At 52.7% G+C, this 22,773-nt stretch overlaps 1 protein-coding gene across 3 annotated transcripts in view; it reads right to left on the reverse strand.

The window, feature by feature from the left end:
- Window positions 1-408: 408 nt before the first annotated feature.
- BID (BH3 interacting domain death agonist) overlaps window positions 409-22,773 on the reverse strand; it is a 38,757-nt gene continuing 16,392 nt past the window's right edge. Inside the window, exons 2-6 of one of the 3 annotated variants that reach the window (XM_054469448.2) lie at window positions 16,086-16,154; window positions 10,088-10,298; window positions 5,614-5,753; window positions 4,274-4,486; window positions 409-1,850 (exon numbers count right to left, since the gene is read on the reverse strand). In XM_054469448.2, the coding sequence (XP_054325423.2) occupies window positions 1,839-1,850; window positions 4,274-4,486; window positions 5,614-5,753; window positions 10,088-10,298; window positions 16,086-16,097 (588 nt within the window). In that variant the 5' untranslated portion in view covers window positions 16,098-16,154 and the 3' untranslated portion in view covers window positions 409-1,838. Of the gene's footprint in view, window positions 1,851-4,273; window positions 4,487-5,613; window positions 5,754-10,087; window positions 10,299-16,085; window positions 16,155-22,773 lie in introns of those variants that run through there. The other 2 variants (XM_063663416.1, XM_054469449.2) reach the window with 2 other exon arrangements.

Here is a 22,773-nt window from a genome sequence, read left to right on the forward strand (position 1 = left end):
GTTTGAGACAATGGAATCTTTTTATAATGTTGGCTTTGGGAGAAGGGGTGATGGTCTTGCTTTACAACCAAGACAGTATCTCAGACTTGGTCTGGAAGAATTTACACTAAGACCTGTTATAAAATGGTGGCCTACTGTAGGAATTCAAGTGAAACAGAAGAAGGTGAAGATGCTGTGGAAGAGTCAGGGTATAAGAGATAGTCCAGAGTCACTTGCTGCTTTAGAACACTTTTCCATTAGTTCTGGGTGATGACTGCATATAGCCCCTTTGGGAAGAAAATGTCTCCCCCAGTGAGAATCTGATTATAATGGCTGACGCATGGATGGATGTGTAGGCGCAGTGTGGTTCAACCTGTTTCCATTGTGGTTGGAAAACTTTTTTAAAAGTCCACTCCAAAACATGAAAAGTTGTAGTGTTAGGAAGATTTATTTCCAAACGGTGGCCGCCACACTGCACGGCAGCACTTCTTTTTAGTATTTGTAACCTTCTGCCCACTTTTGATTGAGCCAGCCCTAGCGTGGTATGTATTCCATGCTGAACAATATAGTTTGTTTTTCTTTTCTGATGATTTTAAACTCTTAAGGAACAGGAAAGTGTCTGGTAAGAAGAAATCATGAGTCCGTCAGTGCCCTTACGCTTATGCATCTCCAGTAGCCTCATGTTGTGGTCACAGGTGTTACCCGTTCACAGCAATGTGTGTGATACGGACCCAGCATCCACTGTCGTGCTTTTAAACTGATCCCTAGAACATAGCTTACCACTGGAACAGCAGACCAGTGTTGCACTGTTTCTAAAGCTAAGCTTTTCCTTATTTATTTTGGTTCTACCTAAGTGACTTGGTTTACTGTCCCTAAGAGAGGGAACCACTTTGCTGAATTTTTAAAAAGTCCAACCACTCTTTCATCTTTTATGCGTAGAAACCTGTTCTCTCCAGATGCACTTCTGAGGCATGGATGAGCTGAGCGTATGGCTAGAAATTGGAAGTTTACAGCTATTACCAGGGGGCTAACTCCCGGGGCATCGCAGTAGCTTCTGGCACCCGTGGCTTAATGTCTTTAGCAAAGTCTTGATGTCATGGAAAGAGAAAAAGTGCATGCAGTTAGTTACCTGATTTTGTAAACAGTGGCTGACCTGGGCCCTTAAATCACCTTCACACCTTTTAGAACCACAAGTGGTTCTTTTTGACTCCAACAAAGGAGACGAAGTTGAAAAAGTCAAGCCCCTGTGTACTGGGACCGGACTTCCCATTGTTTGAGTGCAGCATTTTAGTTCAGAATCTCTGTGCCATTTGGTTTTTAAACAGGAAGATTGTTGGTTCCTTAGTATTAAGATAGTCCCTATTTTGAGTGGAATTTTTCATTTGTAAGGGGTATGTTCCTTCTCCGATTCTTGCTTTCCTCAAACAGTATACTGCCTGCTGTAAGACCATCCCCTATGGTTGTACTTTAATAAACAGTAATTTTTTTTACCAAAAAAAGTGTATTTTGTTTCTACTTCCCTGAAACCTACTTTTCAATTTAATTTTCAAGTGGGAACCTGCACAGCGGAAATAAAGGCACCATGTGTAGATTTACAAATGTGCAGATTCATGTGTGGATGATATGAAGGCCATTCAAATACGTGTAAATGGACATTTTCATTCAAGTATATTAATGTAGATATTTTAAAACGGGTTATAAGCTTAAAACATTGTCTTTAAAATAGAAATCACAGCTATCTTCCAGCCCGTCTTCTCTAGGAACGCTGTTGACATGCCAGGGCTCCATCTACACTGGAAGCAGCTACACAGCTGTGACCACATCGAGCTTTAGCCAGTCACACTTTTGGAACTGTCCGTTCAGTCCATCCCCTAGAGCAAGAAAGGAGAAAAAGCCAGAATCAGCTAGGCTCATTTACAAAGCAGGCTCCAGAGCCCTGTGCCACACTAGAGCAAAGCTGGGGTTTATGCAAAAACACATTCTCCAGAGCCCTAAAGTCCTATCCATGCATCCTACTTTTTGCTACATGGGGGCAACTGCAAAAACATGCTATTCAGGTGCTGAGGTGGGTATTCACATCTCCAAGGCACTGACGGTGTCAGGAGGCCCCTGCTGGGTCAGAGGAATCACGATTCTGCCTCAGCCATCAGTCTCTGGTAAGCTGTCCATACAGACTGCTGCACACGTCTTGCCCACCCATTCCCCCTTTACATGGGTGTTGGTAAAAGCTGTCCAGGAATGGTCTCAGGCTTATCTCCTTCCAACAATTCAGCTGGGTTTAATGCCTGATTTAAGATTTATATTCATTCTCCTGTTTTTAAAATGCCTGTATAACTGAAGACCACAGCATATAAAGAATGTTTTCTTATGAGTTCTCAGTAGAGGATTAGATGCTATTTTACATAAAAACCAAAGCCTGAAGTATGCTTCTGACATGTCATAAAATCCCAAACATTAGGCCACGCGCAGTGGCTCACGCCTGTAATCCCAGCACTTTGGGAGGCCGAGGTGGGCAGATCACCTGAGGTTGGGAGTTCGAGACCAGCCTGACTAACATGGAGAAACCTCATCTCTACTAAAAAATACAAAAAATTAGCTGGGTGTGGTGGCGGGCGCCTGTAATCCCAGCTTCTCGGGGGGCTGAGGCAGGAGAATCGCTTGAACCCGGGAGGCAGAGGTTGCGGTGAGCCAAGATCGTGCCATTGCACTCCAACCAACCTGGGCAACAAGAACAAAACTCCGTCTCAAAAAAAAAAAATCCCAAACATTTGCTAATATTTTTAAATTTACAAATAAGACACATCCACTTAATTTCCATTGGGGTCTATGAAACACAAGCACCAGATTTTGCTACATGGGGGCAGCTCCAAAAACTGGCCCTTCTTGGGCAGCATTGTGAGCACTGTATGTTTTTAGAGACCGGTCTTGTTTTTGTTCAGGCTGGAGTACAGTGGCACAGTCATAGCTCACTGCAGCCTTGAACTCCTGGGCTCAAGCAAAGAGATCCTTCTGCCTCAGCCTCCTGAGGAGCTGCCTCAACCTCCATGACAGCATGAACTACAGGCGTACGCCACCATGCTCAGCTAATTTTTTTTTTTGAGACAGTCTTACCCCATCACCCAGGCTGGAGTGCACTGGCGCGATCTCGGCTCACTGCAACCTCTGCCGCCAGGGTTCAAGCGATTCTGCTGCCTCAGCCTCCTGAGTAGCTGGGATTACAGGCATCCGCCACCGCACCCAGCTAATTTTTTTTTGTATTTTTAGTAGAAACGGGGTTTCACCATCTTGGCCAGGCTGGTCTTGAACTCCTGACTTCATGATCCGCCTGCCTTGGCCTCCCAAAGTGCTGGGATTACAGGCGTGAGCCATCACACCTGGCCCTCAGCTAATTATTTTTATAAATTTTTTAGAGACAGGGTCTCGCCATGTTGCTCAGTTTTGTCTCAAACTCCTGGCCTCAAGCAATCCCGCTGCTTCTGCTTCCCAAATCACTGGGATTACAGGCTTAAGCCACCATGCCCAGCCTTTAGACTGTGACTTGTAATACCTGGTTATGGGACAGATGTGCTCTGGAAAAGATTTTAGACAGTTCCCCCGCTTTTTTGACTACTCGTTTTGGTTCACATTACACCTTTTTTTTTGAGATGGAGTCTTGCTCTGTCGCCCAGGCTAAAGTGTAGTGGTGCAATCTCGGTTCACTGCAACCTCTGCCTCCAGGGTTCAAGCAGTTCTCCTGCCTCAGCCTCCTGAGTAGCTGGGACTACAGGTGTGCGCCACCACGCCCGGCTAATTTTTGTATTTTAGTAGAGACGGGCTTTCACCCTGTTGGCCAGGCTGGTCTGGAACTCCTGACCTCGGGTGATCCGCCTGCCTTGGCTTCCCAGAGTGCTGGGATCCCAGGCATGAGCCACTGCACCGGCCACATTACACTTATTTTTTATGACAAGGTGAGAGGTCTGAAAAGCTCATTGTGGGCCCTCCAGCCCCTTCCTTCAACTCTGCACCTGCTTGTGCCTTGAGGACCCCACCAGGAGTGTGACGTGAGCCTTCGCTGCCCCTCTGAGTGGAGCATGTCTCCAATAGTAAGCTGCTAAAGCTCGAAAGGACTCTGGGTGCTCTTTGTCACCTTCTACACACAGCTTTCTTGCTCACAACAGCAAAACCAAACCCGAGCAGGACAGCCTGTAACCCCTGTGCTGGCATCAGAGGCAGGGGCCCCGCTGGGCTTCTCAACCTTCCAGAGAAAAGGGCATGGGCGGCAGGCAGGGAAGGAGCTGACCTCAAGGGTTCTTACATTTCTGGCTAAGCTCCTCACGTAGGTGCGTAGGTTCTGGTTAATAAAATTCACCGTTGTGTGAAAGACATCACGCAGCAAGGACGGTGTGTGACTGGCCACCTTCTTGGCCAGCAGCAGGGCCAGCACCAGCATGGTCTTCTCCTTCTCCATGTCTGTAGGGTAGGCCTGCAGCAGCTGCTCCAGGGCAGTGGCCAGGTCCCTGTTCCGGTCCTGCACAGAGGGGCACACAGAACCTGGTTCACTAATACTCTTCCCTCTCAAAGGAATGACAGTCCCCAGTATAAAGAAGCACTTCAAAGGGAAGTATTTATTAAGTATCCAGGGCTGCTGGGCGGAAAGAATGAGAAACAGTTGAGTTCTGAGAGGCAACGGAAAGGGAAGACTGTGATCACTCCCTGCAGGGGGCTCGGTAAGCAAACGCATGTGTGGTGAGCCCACGTGCCCACTGTTAGACGGTGATGGGATACAAGAAGCCTGGGTCATCCCTGCGCCCAAGGCACTTCGAGTCCAGAACTAGTGACCACCTGCGACGCCTTAAGCCCATTTTCTTGGTGCAGACCTAGCTGAATGGACGGGAGGAAGGGGGTTCCTGGGGGACACTAGACACAGACCATGAGGCTGGCAAGGACCCTCAGGCCGTCAGCGCACATGCAGAGTTACATGGGAGTGCGCTGGCCACTCCTGCATTCTAGGCAGCTGCTGGGACATCACAGGCTGGCCCCGCTGAACAGAAGCATGATTGGATTTCTAGGAGGTGAGGACGCCTGTGTTTTCAGCTGGTAGAGTCGAAAAAGTGGAACTTTCTCTCCTCTCAGCTCCTATTGCTACAGGCCTGCATTTGGGAGTTGGGAGGATGTAGTTCTTCTTTCCGCTAAGTGTTCTGGGGACACAGTGCCCCGGGCCAATCTTGTATCCCCGACAGTGCCAAGCAGATGGTAGAGCTCAGAAAGTTGTGGGTTCCAACCAAGGAGCTCAGCAGAGCAGCAGGCACCACTCCCAGGGCTTACAGTTCTCACTGGCACCATTATTAAACTCCCTACAACTGAAGGAAGCGTCTGTTTCTTCTGCTGGCCAAACATGCTTCGTTCATCTTTTAGAGGCTTTTACCCCTAAACTCTTTACTCTGATTTAAGGTTCAGGTTTCCTCGATGTCAACCAGCTGAATTCTTCTGCAAGGCAATGAACCATGGCCCATGTCCAGTTACTTCGTCAGAGTTCCGGACCTGACAGTCACGAGTTGAGTGGCCTCACAGGACAGTGGGCTGCCTGGTGAGAGGCAGGGGACAGGCCCCGTTGGCTCACTTGCCCGCCCACGTGGTCCTCAGGCCCTTACTCACCTCCTCTGACCGGCTGGTGTTCCTGAGCTGCAGGGCCAGGCCGTTCACCAGGCCCGGAGGGATGCTACGGTCCATGCTGTCCCCGACCTGGGCGAGGTGCCTGGCAATGTTCCGGATGATGTCTTCTTGACTTTCAGAATCTGTGTGTTCAGGCAGGGGCAGCAGAGACACAGCAGACTCAGAAAATGGCCCTGATACCCTCTCCCACACCACCCTGCCCCGGGAAAGGACAGATCCACAATGGGACAAGGCCGGCCCCCACTGGGCACGTGCTCCACTCCACCAGGGCCACGGTGGGTGGGCTGGGTACCAGCGCTGAGCTGGGTTCTGGGCAGTGCCAGAGCTCGGGGCCTTGGCTGAGGCCCAGGCTCCTGCACACGGGCACCACGTCCCCACAGGCAGGGCCAGTGAAGCTGGGGCGTCAACGACCACGCCTGAGGTACAAGCCTGGCAGCGGCTTCATGGCTCACACCACACAACCCAACAGGGTTGGCCTTGGCCTGGGCAGCCGTTGGGGAAGGGGCCCTGTGGGCAGTCGGTGTCCCAGACCCACCTTCGCCCTCTCCAGCCTGAGAGCCCCCATTCCTCGCAGTCCCGTCTCAGGAAAACCCCAGCTGTCACTGGCACTGGCAAGGCCGTGGAGAATCTCCCCTGCCTTTCCAACCAGAGCTCTCCTCCTTGCCCCCTCAGTTCTCCTCCTCCGGCGCACAGCCTCCGTGCTGCCCCTGCCCGAGTACCACTGTCGCAGCTCCACGAAGGCCACGCTCAACTGCCACACTCCACACTCCCTGCCACCTGTTTCTTCCTCAGCACTTGCTGTGTTATTGTCTGACGCCCCTGCCAGAGGGCAAGCTCCCTAAGGGCTGTGATTTTTTAAATCTGTTTTGTCCACTGACAAATACCCAGCACTTAAAACAATACATGGCACTCAGTAGGTGCTCAATAAACAATGGCAGGGACCAGGTGTGGTGGTGCACGCCTGTAATCCCAGTGCTTTGGGAGGCTGAGGACAGAAGATTGCTTAAGGCCAGGAGTTAGACGATGCAGTGAACCGTGATTGCACCAGCAACAGAGCAAGGCCCTGCCTCCACAAGAAACTTTTTTTTTTTTTTGAGACGGAGTCTTGCTCTGTCACCCAGGCTGGAGTGCAGTGGCACGATCTCGGCTCACTGCAACCTCCGCCTCCTGGGTTCAAGCAAGTCTCATGCTTCAGCCTCCTGAGTAGCTGGGATTACAGGCACCCACCACCACACCCGGCTAATTTTTGTATTTTAAGTAGAGACGGGTTTCACCATGTTGGTCAGGCTGGTCAGGCTGGTCTCGACCTTGTGATCCTCCCGCTTTGGCCTCCCAAGGTGCTGGGATTACAGGTGTGAACCACTGTGCCCTGCCTCTACAAAAAACTTTTAAAGGGAGCCAGGTGTACTGCACATACCTATAATCCCAGATACACAGGAGGCTGAGGTGGGAGGACTCCTTGAGCCCAGGAGTTCAAGGCTGCAGTGAGCTGTGATCACACCACTGCACTCCAGCCTGGGCAACAGAGCAAGACCCCGTTTCTTAAAAAAAGTTTTAATTGCATGAATGAATGAATGGGCCCTGTACCTAGCTCCCAGTAAGTGTTCAACAGATGCCAGCTATTGTTATTTCTCTCATTAAATCTTCTATTTTTTCTGTGCTTGCAAATTCCCTCTGGCTTTTTTGGTTTTGGCTGCTGCTCCCACCCTCAGTCAGCTGTCAAATCTCACCTTATGTTGCAAATACAAGTGTTTTGCCTACCCTCTGCCACTGCCGCCACCCTGGTGGGGGTCCCCTTAGCTCTCATCTGATGATGACAGCCCCGCTCCCTGCCGTCCAGTCTACTCGGCCACCTTCATAGCACAGACCTCAGAGCAGGGCAGGGTTGGAGGAAAGTGAGGTGCTAAGGAGTGGGCACGTTCTTAGAAGCTGTGCTCTGGGGGTTTCACGGCTTCCCTGGAGTCTGTCCGTGGAACATGCAGTATGGCTGTCACATCATTTCTCTTCAAAACCTCTCAAGTGCTCACCTCTGCTTAAGTGACAAGTCATGACCCAGCCTCAAAGTACGTCTGACTTAACTTCCACACTTCCTAGGCAAACTCAACTATTCACTGTATTCACTGTAGCTTTTTTTTTTTTTTTTTTTTTTTGAGACATAGTCTCGCTCTGTCCCCCAAGCTGGAGTGCAGTGGTACGATCTCAGCTCACTGCAACCTCTGCTTCCCGGGTGCAAACAATTCTCTACCTCAGCCTCCCAAGTAGCTGGGATTACAGGCGCCCGCCACCCCGCCTGGCTAATTTTTGTGTTTTTTGTTTTTTTTTTTAGTAGAGACAGGGTTTTACCATCTTGGCCAGGGTGGTCTTGAACTCCTGACCTCATGATCCACCTGCCTCGGCCTCCCAAAGTGCTGGGATTACAGGCGTGAGCCACTGCACCCAGCCTCACTGTAGTGTTTATAGCCGCTGGGCTTTTGCTTAAAAGATGGCCATTCCCTCTTCCCAGTTTCCAAAGAACCAAACGTACCCAACTCCCAAGGCCCAGCTCAGCTGGAGCTGCAGCCCCAAAGTTTTCCTGATTCCCTGCAGAGCAGAGCACCCAGCTCCTCCAGCACCTCATCGCTCCCCCAGCACTGAATCTGTGCCTCGCTCGTTCCCGAAGCTTATCCACCTTGCTTCAGTTACGGACACGTCCTCTCTCCCTCTGGCCACCAGCCGAGTAGCAACAGGAATCTTTCCTGATCCGTCTGTGTCCAGCCGAGTGAACGGACTCACCAAAGAAACCCCGGCAGCCAGAGCTTCTACCTTGCCTCTCTTCCCAGGCTCGCCAGGGACTAGATTCACAGTCCCTGTCACCTGCAGGCTAAGTGAACTGCCATGATCACTTTCGCAGGTGCCACTTGAGTCAACCCCGGTTTCTCAGTCTAGAGGCAAAGGCCGGCGTGGAGAAGAGCGAGAGAAAAACACCAGGGCAGACTGGGGCTACAGTCGCCCCCACAGCAGTGCTGACAGCAGAGCTGTGCCCGTCCACTCCTGCCCTTCCTGGACCATCCCAAGGGGGTCTGGGGTTTCTCCTCAGTTCAGGGCCAGCCAGAAGATGTGCTGGCTGGATTAGAAGGCAGAGACGTTCTCAGACACCTCCCCCCACCCCCCACCCCCACCCCCACCCCCACCCCGGTCTAGTGGGGAACTCCAGCCACGTCCTCAAGCACCTGATCTAGAAGGCTGGGTCAGCTGTTGGTCTCCCCGCACAGCCACCAGAGGGCAGCGCAACCCTTGAGCTCGGAAGGCCTGGGCCAGGGTCTGGGGATCCCTGCAGGCTTTCAGGGCAGGGATTCTAGCTGTGTCAGAATCCTCTGGGCAGTCTCCCGTCCTAAAAACAGCCTGATGCAGGCAGCTGGAGTAGGGCCCAAGGCCTGCATTTGGAAAAGGTTTCTCGCGTAATTCCAATGTGCACACTACTGAAAGCCAGCGTCGCAGGGCCGGATCTGGAAGTGGGTGAGCCTCCACACGCCCCCAGCCTCCACTTGGGACAGCCCCTGTCTGCAGAAGCAGCCCCTTGGCAAAGGGGAGTGGAGCTGGAGGCTGGAGGAGAGCGCAGGGATCAGCAACAGGAAAGGTGAACAGTCTGGAAACCATGGTGACCTAGAGGCAGTGCCCTACAGTGGGAGGGCGGCTGAGCCCCAGCTCAAGAAGGGGCCTGGCCCCACGTCCCAGCGGTGACATGGCCACGAGCTGTGTGATCTGGAGCTAGTCATTTACCCTTTGCTGGACCTGGGTTTCCTCACCTGGAAATGAGGTTCCAAATCCTTCTGTCTTCTTGTATAGGTAATCACGGGGCATAATGTATATGAAAGGAAATATGTCAGGTATAGACAGTGCCAAAGTCACTGTGAAACCAGTAGGCCTCAATCAATGGGACAGTCAGCCAGGCCTGCTTGGGGAGGCAGGGGCCGCACCGGTAGTGCCACCTGGGGGCTTTGCCCAGACCCAGCAATGCCCAGACCAACCAATCAGAATCTCTGGAGGTGAGACGCAGGCACCAGCATTTAAAGCTCCGGGTCCTTGAAACGATATAAAGCTAAGTGTGAGAACCTCTTGGGTTATATAATCCAGACAAGTGGTCTGCAATCTTAGTATCAGAATCGCATTTGGAAAATTGGATAAAACCACCAGACAAGGGACTCAAGACCAGTACATGGGATTCTGGCTCAACAGAAAGGAAGAACTTTCTAACAGAGTTACCCAAAAATGGTAGGCAGTGAGTTCAGCAGCACTGGAGGGAATCAAGTAGAGACCAGTCAGTCAAGTGATTAAGTGATACCAACGTACGTGGCAGCTGAAACTGCAGAGGCAGAGGCTGAGCCTGGGGGGGTCCCTTCCAGCCCTGAGGCTCCCTGAATGTTACTGGTGACAGAAAAGCCCAGCTTTGGGGAAGGAGGTGGGGCCGGCCGCCTACCTGCCTCTATTCTTCCCAAGCGGGAGTGGCTGCTGCGGTTGCCGTCAGTCTGCAGCTCATCGTAGCCCTCCCACTGGGGAGCCAGCACTGGCAGCTCGCGGCCCAGCGCATCCAGCTCTCTGCGGAAGCTGTTGTCAGAGCAGCTTTGGAGGAAGCCAAACACCAGTAGGTTTGTGATGCACTCATCCCTGAGGCCGGAACCATTGCTGACCTGAGGGGAAAGGGGAGTCAGGAAGATGGGACCTCAGCCAGGCCCCTCCTGCAAAGAGCTCCAGGTGCAGCTGGCCCAAAGAGCCTCATAGGTCCCAGAGAGCTGAGGCACCCTGTGGGCTGGAGGGCCCTGCAGGAGGTCTCAACAGGCAGAGGCGCAAGGTCTGCAGCCCCGGCTTTAAGCAGCACCACCCGTAGATGGCAGGGAGCGAACCCCAACTCTGCAGAAAGGGATTCCTCTGCAGAGGAATCTGCTGGACCTCCTGAAACACGTGGCTGGGGAGCTTCCCGCTGGGTAAGAAGGCCACCGGCTGTTCCGGGGAGGCGAGCGAGTGTCATGCGGGCCTCATCCACCATTGTGTGCTTGCACGCTTTCTTCAAATTCCCCCGCAGGCTTCAGCAATCTAAGCCCACCTTTCCTGGCTGTGTTTCCAACAGGCGGAGCCTCTTTCTTTCCGCCCATCTCCTTCACGGGCTCAGGAGGGTACTGGGCAGATGGAAGATTTTCAGTAACTACTGCGGAGTGGTGACCACAGCTGGGCACCTGCCTTTGGCCAAGCTTGATTTACTTTGGGTAGATGTGTCCTTAATCCGAACCCCACAGGGAGTGGTGGGGCTGGCTCCTGCTCTACCCAGAGGGGCTGGGCTCTTGGCCGACAGCTCTCCAGCTCCCTGGGCAGCACTGGCAGCTGCAGCTCGGCCAGCGTCTGTGTCGCGGGAGACAGCAGGGACTGTTCTTGGGGTACTGACTGTGTTTGGGGGCTGTATTCTTACAAGCAAAGGTGAGCCCTGCAGCTGGGTGTGCCCAGACCAGAGAAAGACCTAAGGTGGAAGAGAGAACAAACCACAAAGAAGGGCGGGGACGCTGAGATCTGCCCAGGTTCACACAAGAAGACCTCCCGGGCTGCCAGAGAAGGGCGAGAGGGAAGATGCAAGTGTAGGCAGAAATTTATTTCTATCCTCTAAGTCCATAATATTTTTCATTAGAAAAACCAAAAACTTTTAGAGGACAGTTCTTACAGGGCAAATTGTTTTTTTGTTTTTGTTTTTGTTTTGAGATGGAGTCTCGCTCTGTCACCCAGGCTGGAGTGCAGTGGTGTGATCTCGGCTCACTTTAACCTCCACCTCCTGGGTTCAAATGATTCTCCTGCCTCAGCTTCCTGAGTAGCTGGGGTTACAGGCATGCACCACCACACCCGGCTAATTTTTGTATTTTTAGTAGAGACGAGGTTTCACCATGTTGGTCAAGCTGGTCTTGAACTCCTGACCTTGTGATCTGCCCCCCCCCCCCGCCCCTTTGGCCTCTCAAAGTGCTGGGATTACAGGTGTGAGCTACTGCGCCTGGCAGCAAATTGTTTTAATGCTTTGCTAGGTGATGCCTGTAATCCCGGCACTCTGGGAGGCAGAGGCAGGAGGATCGCTTGAGCCCAGGAATTTGAGACCAGCCTGGCAACAAGACCCCCATCTCTACAAAAAAATAAAAATTAGCCAAGGTGGCATGCACCTGCAGTCCCAGCTACTCATGAGACTGAGGCGGGAGGGTCACTTGAGCCCAGAAGTTTGAGGCTGCAATGAGCCATGATCACACCACTGCACTCCAACCTGGGTGACAAGGTGAAACCCTGTCTCAAAAAAGAAAAAAAAATGCTTAAAATAAGGAGCTTGGCCGGGCGCGGTGGCTCACGCCTGTAATCCCAGCACTTTGGGAGGCTGAGGCGGGCGGATCACGAAGTCAGGAGTTCGAGACCAGCCTGGCCAACATGATGAAACCCCGTCTCTACTAAAAATACAAAAATGAGCCGGGCATGGTGGTGGGCGTCTGTAGTCCCAGCTACTTGGAAGGCTGAGGCAGGAGAATCGCTTGAACCCGGGAGGTGGAGGTTGCAATGAGCTGAGATCGCGCCGTTGCACTCTAGCCTGGGGGACAAGAGCCAGACTCCGTCTCAAAAAACAAACAAACAAACAAACAAACAAAATAAGGAGCTTGTGTATTGCTGCAGCCATAAAAAAGAATAAAATCATGTCCTTTGCAGCAACACGGATGGAGCTAGAGGCCATTACCCTAAGTGAACTAACTCAGAAACAGAAAATCAAATACTGACTGTTCTCACTTATAAGTGGGAGCTAAACAATGGGTGCCCATGGACATGAAGATGGAGAGAGCAGGCACCGGGCACTTTACGGTAGGGAGGCGGGGGCGGGGGAGCACGGAAAGAGTCCCTCTCCGTGCAATACCGGAAGCCCAGTCCCCACCAGAGCACAATATTCCCATGTGACAAACATGTACATGTGCCCCTGAATCTAAAATAAAATAAAATAAGGTGCTTATGTATTGCTATTCAGCCTTTACTTCTCCAAAGTTGTTTCTGAAGAGAGGAAAAATTGTATGCAAAATTCCACTGCATCAATTCCTAACAATTCTTGTACGGAGCAGCCGCATGGCACGAGACAGCTTACAAACAGGATGTGCTTCATTCCTGCCTCAAGCAACAGTCCTGGTGACAAAGGCAGTGCTGGGCTAAGCTGTGTCACCCAAAAAGAAACGCGCAAGTCCTAACCCCAGGTACCTGTCAATGTGACCTTATTTGAAAACACGGTTTTTACAGACGTAATCAAGTTAAGATGAGGTCATATTGGATTAGGGTGGGCCCTAAATCCAATGACTGGGGTCTTTGTAAGAGAAAGGAGAGGGAGATTTAAGCAGAGGCACACAGAGAGGACACCATGTGAACACAGAGGAGCTGGGAGAGCGCCCCAGAAGGAAGCAGCCAGGCAACACGGGATTCCAGCCTTTGGGCCTCTAGAACCCGGAGGGGATCCGAGTCTGTTGTTTAAAGCCACTCTCCTGCTTGGAACCGCCTACAGCAGCCCCAAGAAGCTAACGCAGGCAGCCGCTGCCCAAGGACCTCTTTTTGACCTGCACTTGGTAAACTGGCATCCAGAATCTGGACACAGAGCAGCGTTGCCACCACGGCAGGTCAGGTTATCAAACTCAAGATCCCACAGAAAATAAAGACTCGAGGCGGCAGGGAGGGAGAGGAAAGAATGGCACCTGCCAGAGGAGGTCCAGGTGCCGCAAGTGACCGCGAAGCCAAGCACTGGGCCCGCTGGGTGGAGAGCTGTGTGGACAGGCTCCTGTCTGGACCAGTGCCTCCGGGACAGGCTGGGCCGGCCCCGCAGGACAGGAGTGGGCTCGGAAGATGGATGCCATTTAATTCCAAGAATAGAGCTTGTGCTGTGCCAATATGGAACCATGCCCTTTTTTGATCTTCTAGATCCACTTTGTTTTTGGAGACAGAGTCTCACTCTGTTGCCCAGGCTGGAGTACAATGGTGCGATCTCAGCTCACTGCAATCTCTGTCTCCCAGGTTCAATGGATTCTCCTGCCTCAGCCTCTCAAGTAGCTGGGGTTACAGGCACATGCCACCATGCCTGGCTATATTTTTGTATTTTTAGTAAAGATGGGGCTTCACCATGTTGGCCAGGCTGGTCTGGAGCTCCTGACCTCAGGTAATCTGCCCACCTTGGCCTCCCAAAGTGCTGGGATTACTGGCGTGAGCCACCATGCCCAGCCTCTAGATCCACTTTTGGTAAAAGAACTGATAGTTTTTTATCTTTTTAGATCACAGGAAAAAAATATGTTCAGAGAAATGATCAAGACAGTAAATCCTGCAAGACATGTTACAAAAGTGATCTAATGGAGGCAAAAATAATAAGATCAGTTCCAGTGGAAAGGAAAAGATGGTGCTGGCCGGGCGCCGTGGCTCATGCCTGTAATCCCAGCACTTTGGGAAGCGGAGGCGGGCGGATCATGAGGTCAAGAGGTTGAGACCATCCTGGGCAACATGGTGAAACCCCATCTCTACTAAAAATACAAAAATTAGCCAGGTGCAGTGGCTCATGCCTGCAATCCCAGCACTTTGGGAGGCCGAGGTGGGCAGACCATGAGGTCAGGAGATCGAGACCATCCTGGCTAACACGGTGAAACCCCGTCTTTACTAAAATACAAAAAATTAGCCGGGCATGGTAGCGGGCGCCTGTAGTCCCAGCTACTCGGGAGGCTGAGGCAGGAGAATGGGGTGAACCCGGGAGGCGAAGCTTGCAGTGAGCCGAGATCACACCACTGCACTCCAGCCTGGGCGACACAGAGACTCAATCTCAAAAAAAATAAAAATAAAAAATAGAAGTATCCACACAGAATTAAAGTTCTGATGGGAAAAAAGGCTGAACCCTATAATTTAAAAGAAAGTTTCGGAGTGTTTCGCTGTGACCCCAGCTCTGTGGCCCTGGGCGGGCTGCCTCACTGCTGCCTCCACTTCCTCACTCCGAAGGCAAGAAAGGGGAGTGGCGACGTCCACCCTCCCTCACTGAGGGGGCCAGGGAGAGGCGGGCGGGAGGACAGGCACCTCCTCCGGCAAGTCAGGGCGCTGCGTAGGTGACGGTGGTGTTCTACCTGCGGAGGCCGCCAGAGCACGAAGCCAGAACAGCAGTGGCAGGTGGGAAGGGACAGTGGCACCCAGAGTGGTCTTTTGGACACTGACAACAAGCCTGGATCAGGGCCGGGGGAGCTCCTGCAATCTCCTCTGTTCATGTAACTAACATCAAACTCGAGCCACTGCCTCAGCCCTCCAGCCACCATGCTGAAATCCACGCCATCCCCACCTTTGGAAAGGACCCCCAGTAGGGGCAGCTTCAGAACCTCCTGGGTGCTGGGTGCTCTCCATGCTCAGGAACCGCGACACAGGCCGCCAGTTACTAAGCACCAAGGCATTAGACTTCGCAGATGCCTTCCCAGAGGCTGCCAGGACAATGTGAGGCCCCGGTGCCGGGCGCCCAGAGGCTGCAGAATTCAGCAGGAGGGACGGGAGGAGGCTCTGATGCAGTGGGTGGAGAGAGGCTCCTGATCCGTGTGCTGTGATTTTTCTCTCCCTAGACCATTTAAAGGGAAGGAGAGACAAGGAAGCATCCAGGGAACGTCCTGCTGAAGGCGGGGGCTCCGGGCTCCCCTCCCAGAACTCCACCGCTTTTATCTTTATAAAGACGGGGTCTTACTATGTTGCCCAGGTTTGTCTCAATCAAACTCCTGGCCTCAAGCAATCCTCCCGCTGCTGCCTCCCAAGTCACTGGGATTATGTGCCTAAGCCACCTCGCCCAGCTATGAAGGGAAATTTAAATCCAGTGGGTTAAAAAATTTTTGAAACACCTTACAGTTTACGGCACTTTTATTTGACCTTTATTGATTTATTTGCTCCTCATAGCAATGGCATGGGTTAGACAAGATAAGTATTGTTGTCTTGCTTTTACAGTTGAGAGAAGTATATGAAGTGCTTATCTAATGCCCACTTTCTTATTCTTAAATCTCTTTTGTGTTTGTTTGTTTGGACAGGGCTGCAGTGCACTGGCACAATCACAGCTCACTGTAGCCTCAACCTCCTGGCCTCAAGGAATCCTCCTGCCTTGGCCTCCCAAAGTGCTGGGACCCACAGCCTATGGCTGTTAAATGGTCTTAAACCAAAAGCCCCCTCGCCCTTGCAGTTAGCCCTAGTCCAGGTGTGGAGGGGCTGCACCAAAAGCGGAGTGCGAGGAAGGCGCAGGACAGGGAAAGGGAGGACTTCCCGGCTCTCGCCTGCTACAGTGAAGGGGCTGGGCGGGTTGATCTGTGCTGAGCTGTGGTAAGAGCCAGGCGGGCTCAGCCTCAGCACTCAGGGATGCGTGGTGGGGGACACGCAGGCCCTTAACCCTCGACCCCGCCCCCCACAAGGCACCCGCCGGGGATCTGGCCTCTGACCTCACAGTCCATGCCTGGGCAGCGCGGCAGCTCCGACTCACTCCTGGTTCACCGTGTCCCAGTGGCGACCTGGAAGAGGACACACAGAATGGGCGGCTGCTCCTGGGAAGCCCTGGTCAGGACCCCTCGGGAGGACGACGAAGCTGGCCTGTGCTTCAGAAACGGCGGCTGAGCCGAGGTCCTGGCCTGAGCAGCGCATCCTGAGTTTCTTTCTCCTTGGCCGGAGCCAAGCTTTGTCTTCCTCATTCCAGATACTCGCCCAGGCGCTCAGTGCCCTGGGGCCAATCCCGCACCTGAATTCAGCTCTCCCATGCCGCCCCAGGAAGACCTGAGGCATCAGGGAAACAGGGCCCTCGGCTCACAAATTATTTTATTATCATAAAATGTAAAATGTTTATAAAGAGAGAGAATGGATTTGACAATTAAAAAATTAAATCTTCCGGCTGGACGCAATAGCTCACGCCTGTAATCCCAGCACTTTGGGAGGCAGAGGCAGGTGGATCACAAGGTCAAGAGATAGAGACTATCCTGGCCAACATGGTGAAACCCCGTCTCTACTAAAAATACAAAACTTAGCTGGGCATGGTGGTGCATGCACGCCTGTAGTCCCAGCTACTTGGGAGGCTGAGGCAGGAGAATGGCGTGAACCTGGGAGGCACAGGTTGCAGTAAGCCGAGATCACGTCACTGCACTCCAGCCTGGGTGACAGAGGGAGACTCTGTCTCAAAAAGAATGACCAGTCTGGCCAACATGGTGAAACCCCATCTCTACGAAAATACAAAATTAGCCAGGTGTGGTGATGCAAGCCCTGTGGGCCCAGCTACTTGGGAGGCTGAGGCAGGAGGATCACTTACGCCCAGGGGGTGGAGACTGCAGTGAGCGGAGATCACACCACTGCACTCCAGCCTGGGCGAGAGTGAGACCTGTCTCGGAAAAAAAAAAAAAAAAAAAGATCTGTGTGGCATCAGTATAGTAAGTTGTCTTAAAAAGACTGAACACAAATTTCTACAGAACACTGTGAACAGAATAATCCTGTTTTAAAAAGTATTTGCCTGTGTGTGTGTGTGTGCATGTGTGTGTGTAGACACAATATCAGGTTGAACCAAATGAAATGGCCATTTTGTAGGACAAAACCAAGCATTGGCAATTTCACATGGTTCCTGAATACATAGGAAATAAAAAGCAAACAGAGGAGAGAGCCTGTGCCCAGGCAGAGAGGAGGTGGCAGGAGGCAGCACTGACAGGCGCCTCACCCACCTCCCCACCTGGGGGCTCACACAGGCCTGGGGACCCTGCACCGTTGCAGGCTGTACCCCACTCTCCCTCTGGGGAGCCCAGGAGAAACCCTGGCTGGGTGTGGCTGTGCATTTCATAGGAAAGGACAAAGAGCAAATGACTGAGCTGCATGTGGACAGGGAAGAGCCAGGATCTGGCTCCGGGGCCATCTGCCGGCTCCACAGGGGAGGAAGGGGAGTCTGTACCCATAAGAGACAAAGCGCAAGACAGACCCCACCCCAATAAACAGGCCACAGCACCTCCCAGGGCCACTGCCCAGGCCACAGCACAGTGGACCAGACCCTAGCTTCTGCCTCAAGGTCTGGAATCTCCGCCCCTCACCACTTTGTTCTCCAAGGAACAACTTCAGGGGTCTCTGTGGGGAAAGTGCCCACTGTCACCTCCGAGCTCGGGAGGCAGCTCACAAAAACCAGCTTCCTTCACACTCAGATACACGCCCACGTCACAAGCAGACTGCGGCCACCTTGGCACCACGGTGAGTCTCCCACCAGACCCTAACACTGTGTCTCATGCAGTGCTTCTCAGCCAGGGCGACTTGGATACCCAGGAAATATCTGGAGCTGTCTGGAGACATTTATGGGGGGTGTGCTCCTGGCACCTAGTGGGTAGCAGTGGGGGCACTGCTCATCAGCTCAAACCCACAACTCATCCAGCTCAAAGTGTCACTAGTGCTCAGGCCCGAAGTCCCATACCAGTGTGTTCGTATACACAGCGAATACCACTGACCCATATCGATGTCACATCACGGAGGAATACCACTAACCCATGCTGGTGTGTCACACACACAGCAAATACCACTAACCCCAGTGTTGGGCATGTAAATAGCTTAGCATTGTCACCACTGAAGACAGGGCTGTGATGAGTACCCCGATGGGACATTTTTTTTTCTTTTTTGAGACGGAGTCTCACTGTGTTGCCCAGGCTGGAGTGCAGTGGCATGATCTTGGCTCACTGCACGCTCCACCTCCCAGGTTCCAGGGATTCTTCTGCCTCAGCCTCCTGAGTAGCTGGGACTACAGGCGCCCGCCACCACACCCGGCTAACTTTTTGTATTTTTCGTATAGACGGTGTTAGCCAGGATGGTCTGGATCTCCTGACCTCGTGATCCGCCCGTCTCAGCCTCCCGAAGTGCTGGGATTACAGGCGTGAGCCACTGAGCCCGGTCTTTTTTTTTTTTTTTTTTGAGACGGAGTCTCACTCTGTCTCCCAGGCTGGAGTGCAGTGGTGCAATCTCAGCTCACTGCAAGCTCCACCTCCCAGGTTCACGCCATTCTCCTGCCTCAGCCTCCTGAGTATCTAGGACTACAGGCACTCGCCACCACGCCTGGCTAATTTTTTGTATTTTTAGTAGAGACGGGGTTTCACCATGTTAGCCAGGATGGTCTTGATCTCCTGACCTCATGATCCGCCTGCCTCGGCCTCCCAAAGTGCTAGTATTACAGGCGTGAACCACCGCATCCAGCCCCCCAGTGGGACATTTTCTATGAAATCCATGATCATATGGGATAACAGAGGGGCGAGGTGTTGTGGCAGTCTCGGGAGAGGACAGAGTGAGGGCAGCTCCCCTGGGCTGTGTCTTGAGGCCACACGGCCCAGACCCTGGGGGCCCCATCCCTTGGGACATGAGGCTGCCTCCCCTAGGCAACGGCCTTGGAGGGCTTTAGGAGCAGGGAGCGGCATTCCTAGGCCTGGCTGGTCAACTTTAGGCGGAGCACCAGCCCTGCATCGGGTAACCTCTGGCTTCATTTGTCACTTAAGAAGAAATCCAGTGAGTCAACTGCAGCTGTGAGTGGGCCTAGGAGGGCGTGGATGCAGACGCCCTGGAAACCACAGAGGCTCCCCCATCAATAGCGGCCCTACGCCCAACCCAACTCCTAAACAAAGTTGCCAGTAAGAAGGAAACTCAGGCAGCCAGGAGTTCATGACCCCTCTCTTCCAAGGGCCAGTGGGAAGACGGCCAGGCAGGTGGGAAATGGGAAATACCCCGCCTCACCTCAGTGAGGCTGCCCTCATGCCAGGACACTCACAGCCAGGATCCCTGAGGCCCTCGCAGTGAGCAGGGTGAGGTGCCGAGCCCTGCATGTACCATTCCCCCAGTCTCCAGGACTCTGCTGGACGGGGGTGACATTCCCCCAGTCTCCAGGACTCTGCCGGACGGGGGTGACAAATACCATCTCTGACAACAAGGATCCCAGCAGGCACCGCCAGGCCCCCTCCGCAGGCCTCCCCTCCAATCCTCACCACAGCCTCACCAGGAAGGCGCTTCTGCCCTGGTTTCGGAGACACGGCTGAGGCTCCAGGGTGCCCAGGGAGGGCAGGGGGCAGCTTCGCTGCTGCTGAGCCGGGGGGCGCCAGGCCCTCACGAGTATGCTCAGATGCCAGCTTTGCTCCTGAGGCCCAAGTGCCTCCCATGCACTCTGGAAGCCAAATGTCCTGGAACTCATTGAAAACACCATGCAGTCGGTCAGATAGAGGCATGGGCCACACGGGGACAGGCACAGCACACAGGTGCTCCCAGAGGAAGATTTTTAAGGGCCAGATCTCTGCAGGGCAGTCCTCTCCTCGGTCAGCATCATCCCTGTCTTCCTCGTCCCACTCACAGGCAACAGCTGACTCACTGAATTTCTTTTCTAGTTTTTTTTCTTTGTTTTTTGAGACGGAGTCTCACTGTGTAACCCAGGTTGGAGTACAATGGCATGGTCTTGGCTCACTGCAACCTCTGCCTCCCAGATTCTAGCGATTCTCCTGCCTCAGCCTCCTGAGTAACTGGGACTACAGGTGTGTGCCACCACACCCGGCTAATTTTTGTATTTTTAGTAGAGACGGACTTTCACTGTGTTGGGCAGGCTGGTCTCGAACTCCTGACCTCATGATCGCCCACCTCGGCCTCCCAAAATGCTGGGATTACAGGCGTGAGCCACTGTGCCCAGCCTGAATTTTTTCTTTCTTTTTTTTTTTTTTTTTTTTTGAGTCAGAGTCTTGCTCTGTCGCCCAGGTTGGAGTGCGGTGGCACGATCTCAGCTCACTGCAAGCTCCGCCTCCCAGGTTCACGCCATTCTCCTGCCTCAGCCTCCCGAGTAGATGGGACAACAGGCGCCCAGCACCATGCCTGGCTAATTTAGGAATGTCGTGCTGCTCTAGGAACGTCGATCCACCCACCAAACTTCACAGCATGCTCCATGCAGCGCCAAGGAAAGCTCCAACCCGGAAATGTGAACACATGTGGACCGTGGCCTAGATTGGTGACCCAGAGAAGGGGCAGTGCCATTTGGGTCAGGGCTGAAGAATGCCCAAGAATTAATCAGAAAAGAAGATGGGCAGGGAAAGGAATTCCTGACACTTCCCTTTTTTGGGTCTTGGTATCTTCAGAAAAATAAAGGGTTTGGAGGCTGGGCGTGGTGGCTCATGCCTGTAATCCCAGCACTTTGGGAGGCTGAGGCAGGTGGATCACGAGGTCAAGAGACTGAGACCATCCTGGTCAACATGGTGAAGCCACATCTCTGCTAAAAATACAAAAATTAGCCGGGTGTGGTGGCGCGCACCTGTAATCCAGCTACTCGGGAGGCTGAGGCAGGAGAATCACTTGAACCTGGGAGGCGGGGGTTGCAGTGAGCCGAGATCGCACCACTGCACTACAGCCTGGGCAACAAGAGCAAACTCCGTCTCAAAAAAGAAAAAAAAGAAAAGAAAAATAAAGGGTTTGGAGAAAGTGATTCCCTTTTTGGTTTTTTGTTTGTTTTTCTGAAACGGAGTCTCGCTCTGTCACTCAGGCAGGAGTACAATGGCACGATCTTGGCTCACTGCAACCTCTGCCTCCCGGGTTCAAGCGAGTCTCCTGCCTCAGCCTCCTGAGTAGCTAGGATTACAGGCACACACCACCACGCCCAACTAATTTTTGTATTTTTAGCAGAGATGGGGTTTCACTATGTTAGCCAGGCTGGTCTGGAACTCCTGACCTCATGATCCACCCTCCCTCGGCCTCCCAAAGTGCTGGGATTACAGGCATGAGCCACTGCAGCCGGCCTGTTACTGTTGTTCTTAAATGAACACATGTGAAAGGTTTTATTAACTCATTTTTTAACAGGGGAAACAGCGATGTTAAAACCATTCAAAGGAGTCCAAGAACTGTGTGCGCAGGCAATGTGGAAACTGGAAATGCGTTCACAAACTGACGTAAAACTGGGCCCAACAGCCACAAGGCACTGGTTGTTTTCCACTGGGCAAAGTTCAGTTGCATTTCTTTCTTTCTTTCTTTTTTGAGATGGAGTCTCGCTCTGTCACCCAGCCTAGAGTGCAATGGCGCAATCTTGGCTCACTGCAACCTCCACCTCCTAGGTTCAAGTGATTCTCCTGCTTCAGCCTCCCAAGCAGATGGGGCTATAGGCATGCACCATCATGCCCAGCTAATTTTTGTATTTTTAGCAGAGATGGGGTTTCACCGTGTTGGCCAGGCTGGTCTCGAACTCCTGACCTTGTGATCCGCCCCCCCCTCAGCCTCTCAAAGTGCTGAGATTACAGGTGTGAGCCACTATGCCGGCCACAAAGGATCTTTAACACAAAAGGGCAGGACTCATGAGACTGACCTGACCATTACATGGTGCAGCGGGAGTTCAATTCAACTAAGCCTCCTTATGCTTCTTTGACTAATTTAGGGCCATGCAGTATCAAACAGCAATGAGGGCGCAAAAGCAGCTTCTCCCTGGCTATCTTCAGAAGGAATCTTAGATTGCCCTTGAACACCATCAACAATCTGCTATTTGGAGGGCTGGAAACAGTCTAAGAAACCACCAGGCTTCGGCTGGGCACGCTGGCTCACGCCTGTAATCCCAGCACTTTGGGAGGCCAGGGCAGGCAGATCACCTGAGCCCAGGAGTTTAAGACCAGCCTAGGCAATCTGGTGAAACCCAGTCTCTATAATATAAACAAAAACTAGCCGGGCATGGTGGTGTGTGCCTGTAGTCCCAGCTACTGGGGAAGGATTGCTTGAGCCCGGGAGGTGGAGGTTACAGCGAGCCGAGATCATGCCACTGCACTCCAGCCTGGGCAACAGAGCCTGACCCTGTCTCAAAAAAAAAAAAAAAAAAAAAAAAAAAAGCCGGGCGCGGTGGCTCATGCCTGTAATCCCAGCACTTTGGGAGGCCGAGGCGGGCGGATCACAAGGTCAGGAGATCCAGACCATCCTGGCTAACACGGTGAAACCCCATCTCTACTAAAAATACAAAAAAATTAGCCAGGCATGGTGGCGGGCACCTGTAATCCCAGCTACTCGGGAGGCTGAGGCAGGAGAATGGCGTGAACCCAGGAGGTGGAGCATGCGGTGAGCTGAGATTGCACCACTGCACTCCAGCCTGGGCGACAGAGCGAGACTCCATCTCAAAAAAAAAAAAGAAAA

Source organism: Pongo pygmaeus, chromosome 23 (assembly GCF_028885625.2).
Source record: "Pongo pygmaeus isolate AG05252 chromosome 23, NHGRI_mPonPyg2-v2.0_pri, whole genome shotgun sequence".
Taxonomy (NCBI): Eukaryota; Metazoa; Chordata; class Mammalia; order Primates; family Hominidae; genus Pongo; species Pongo pygmaeus.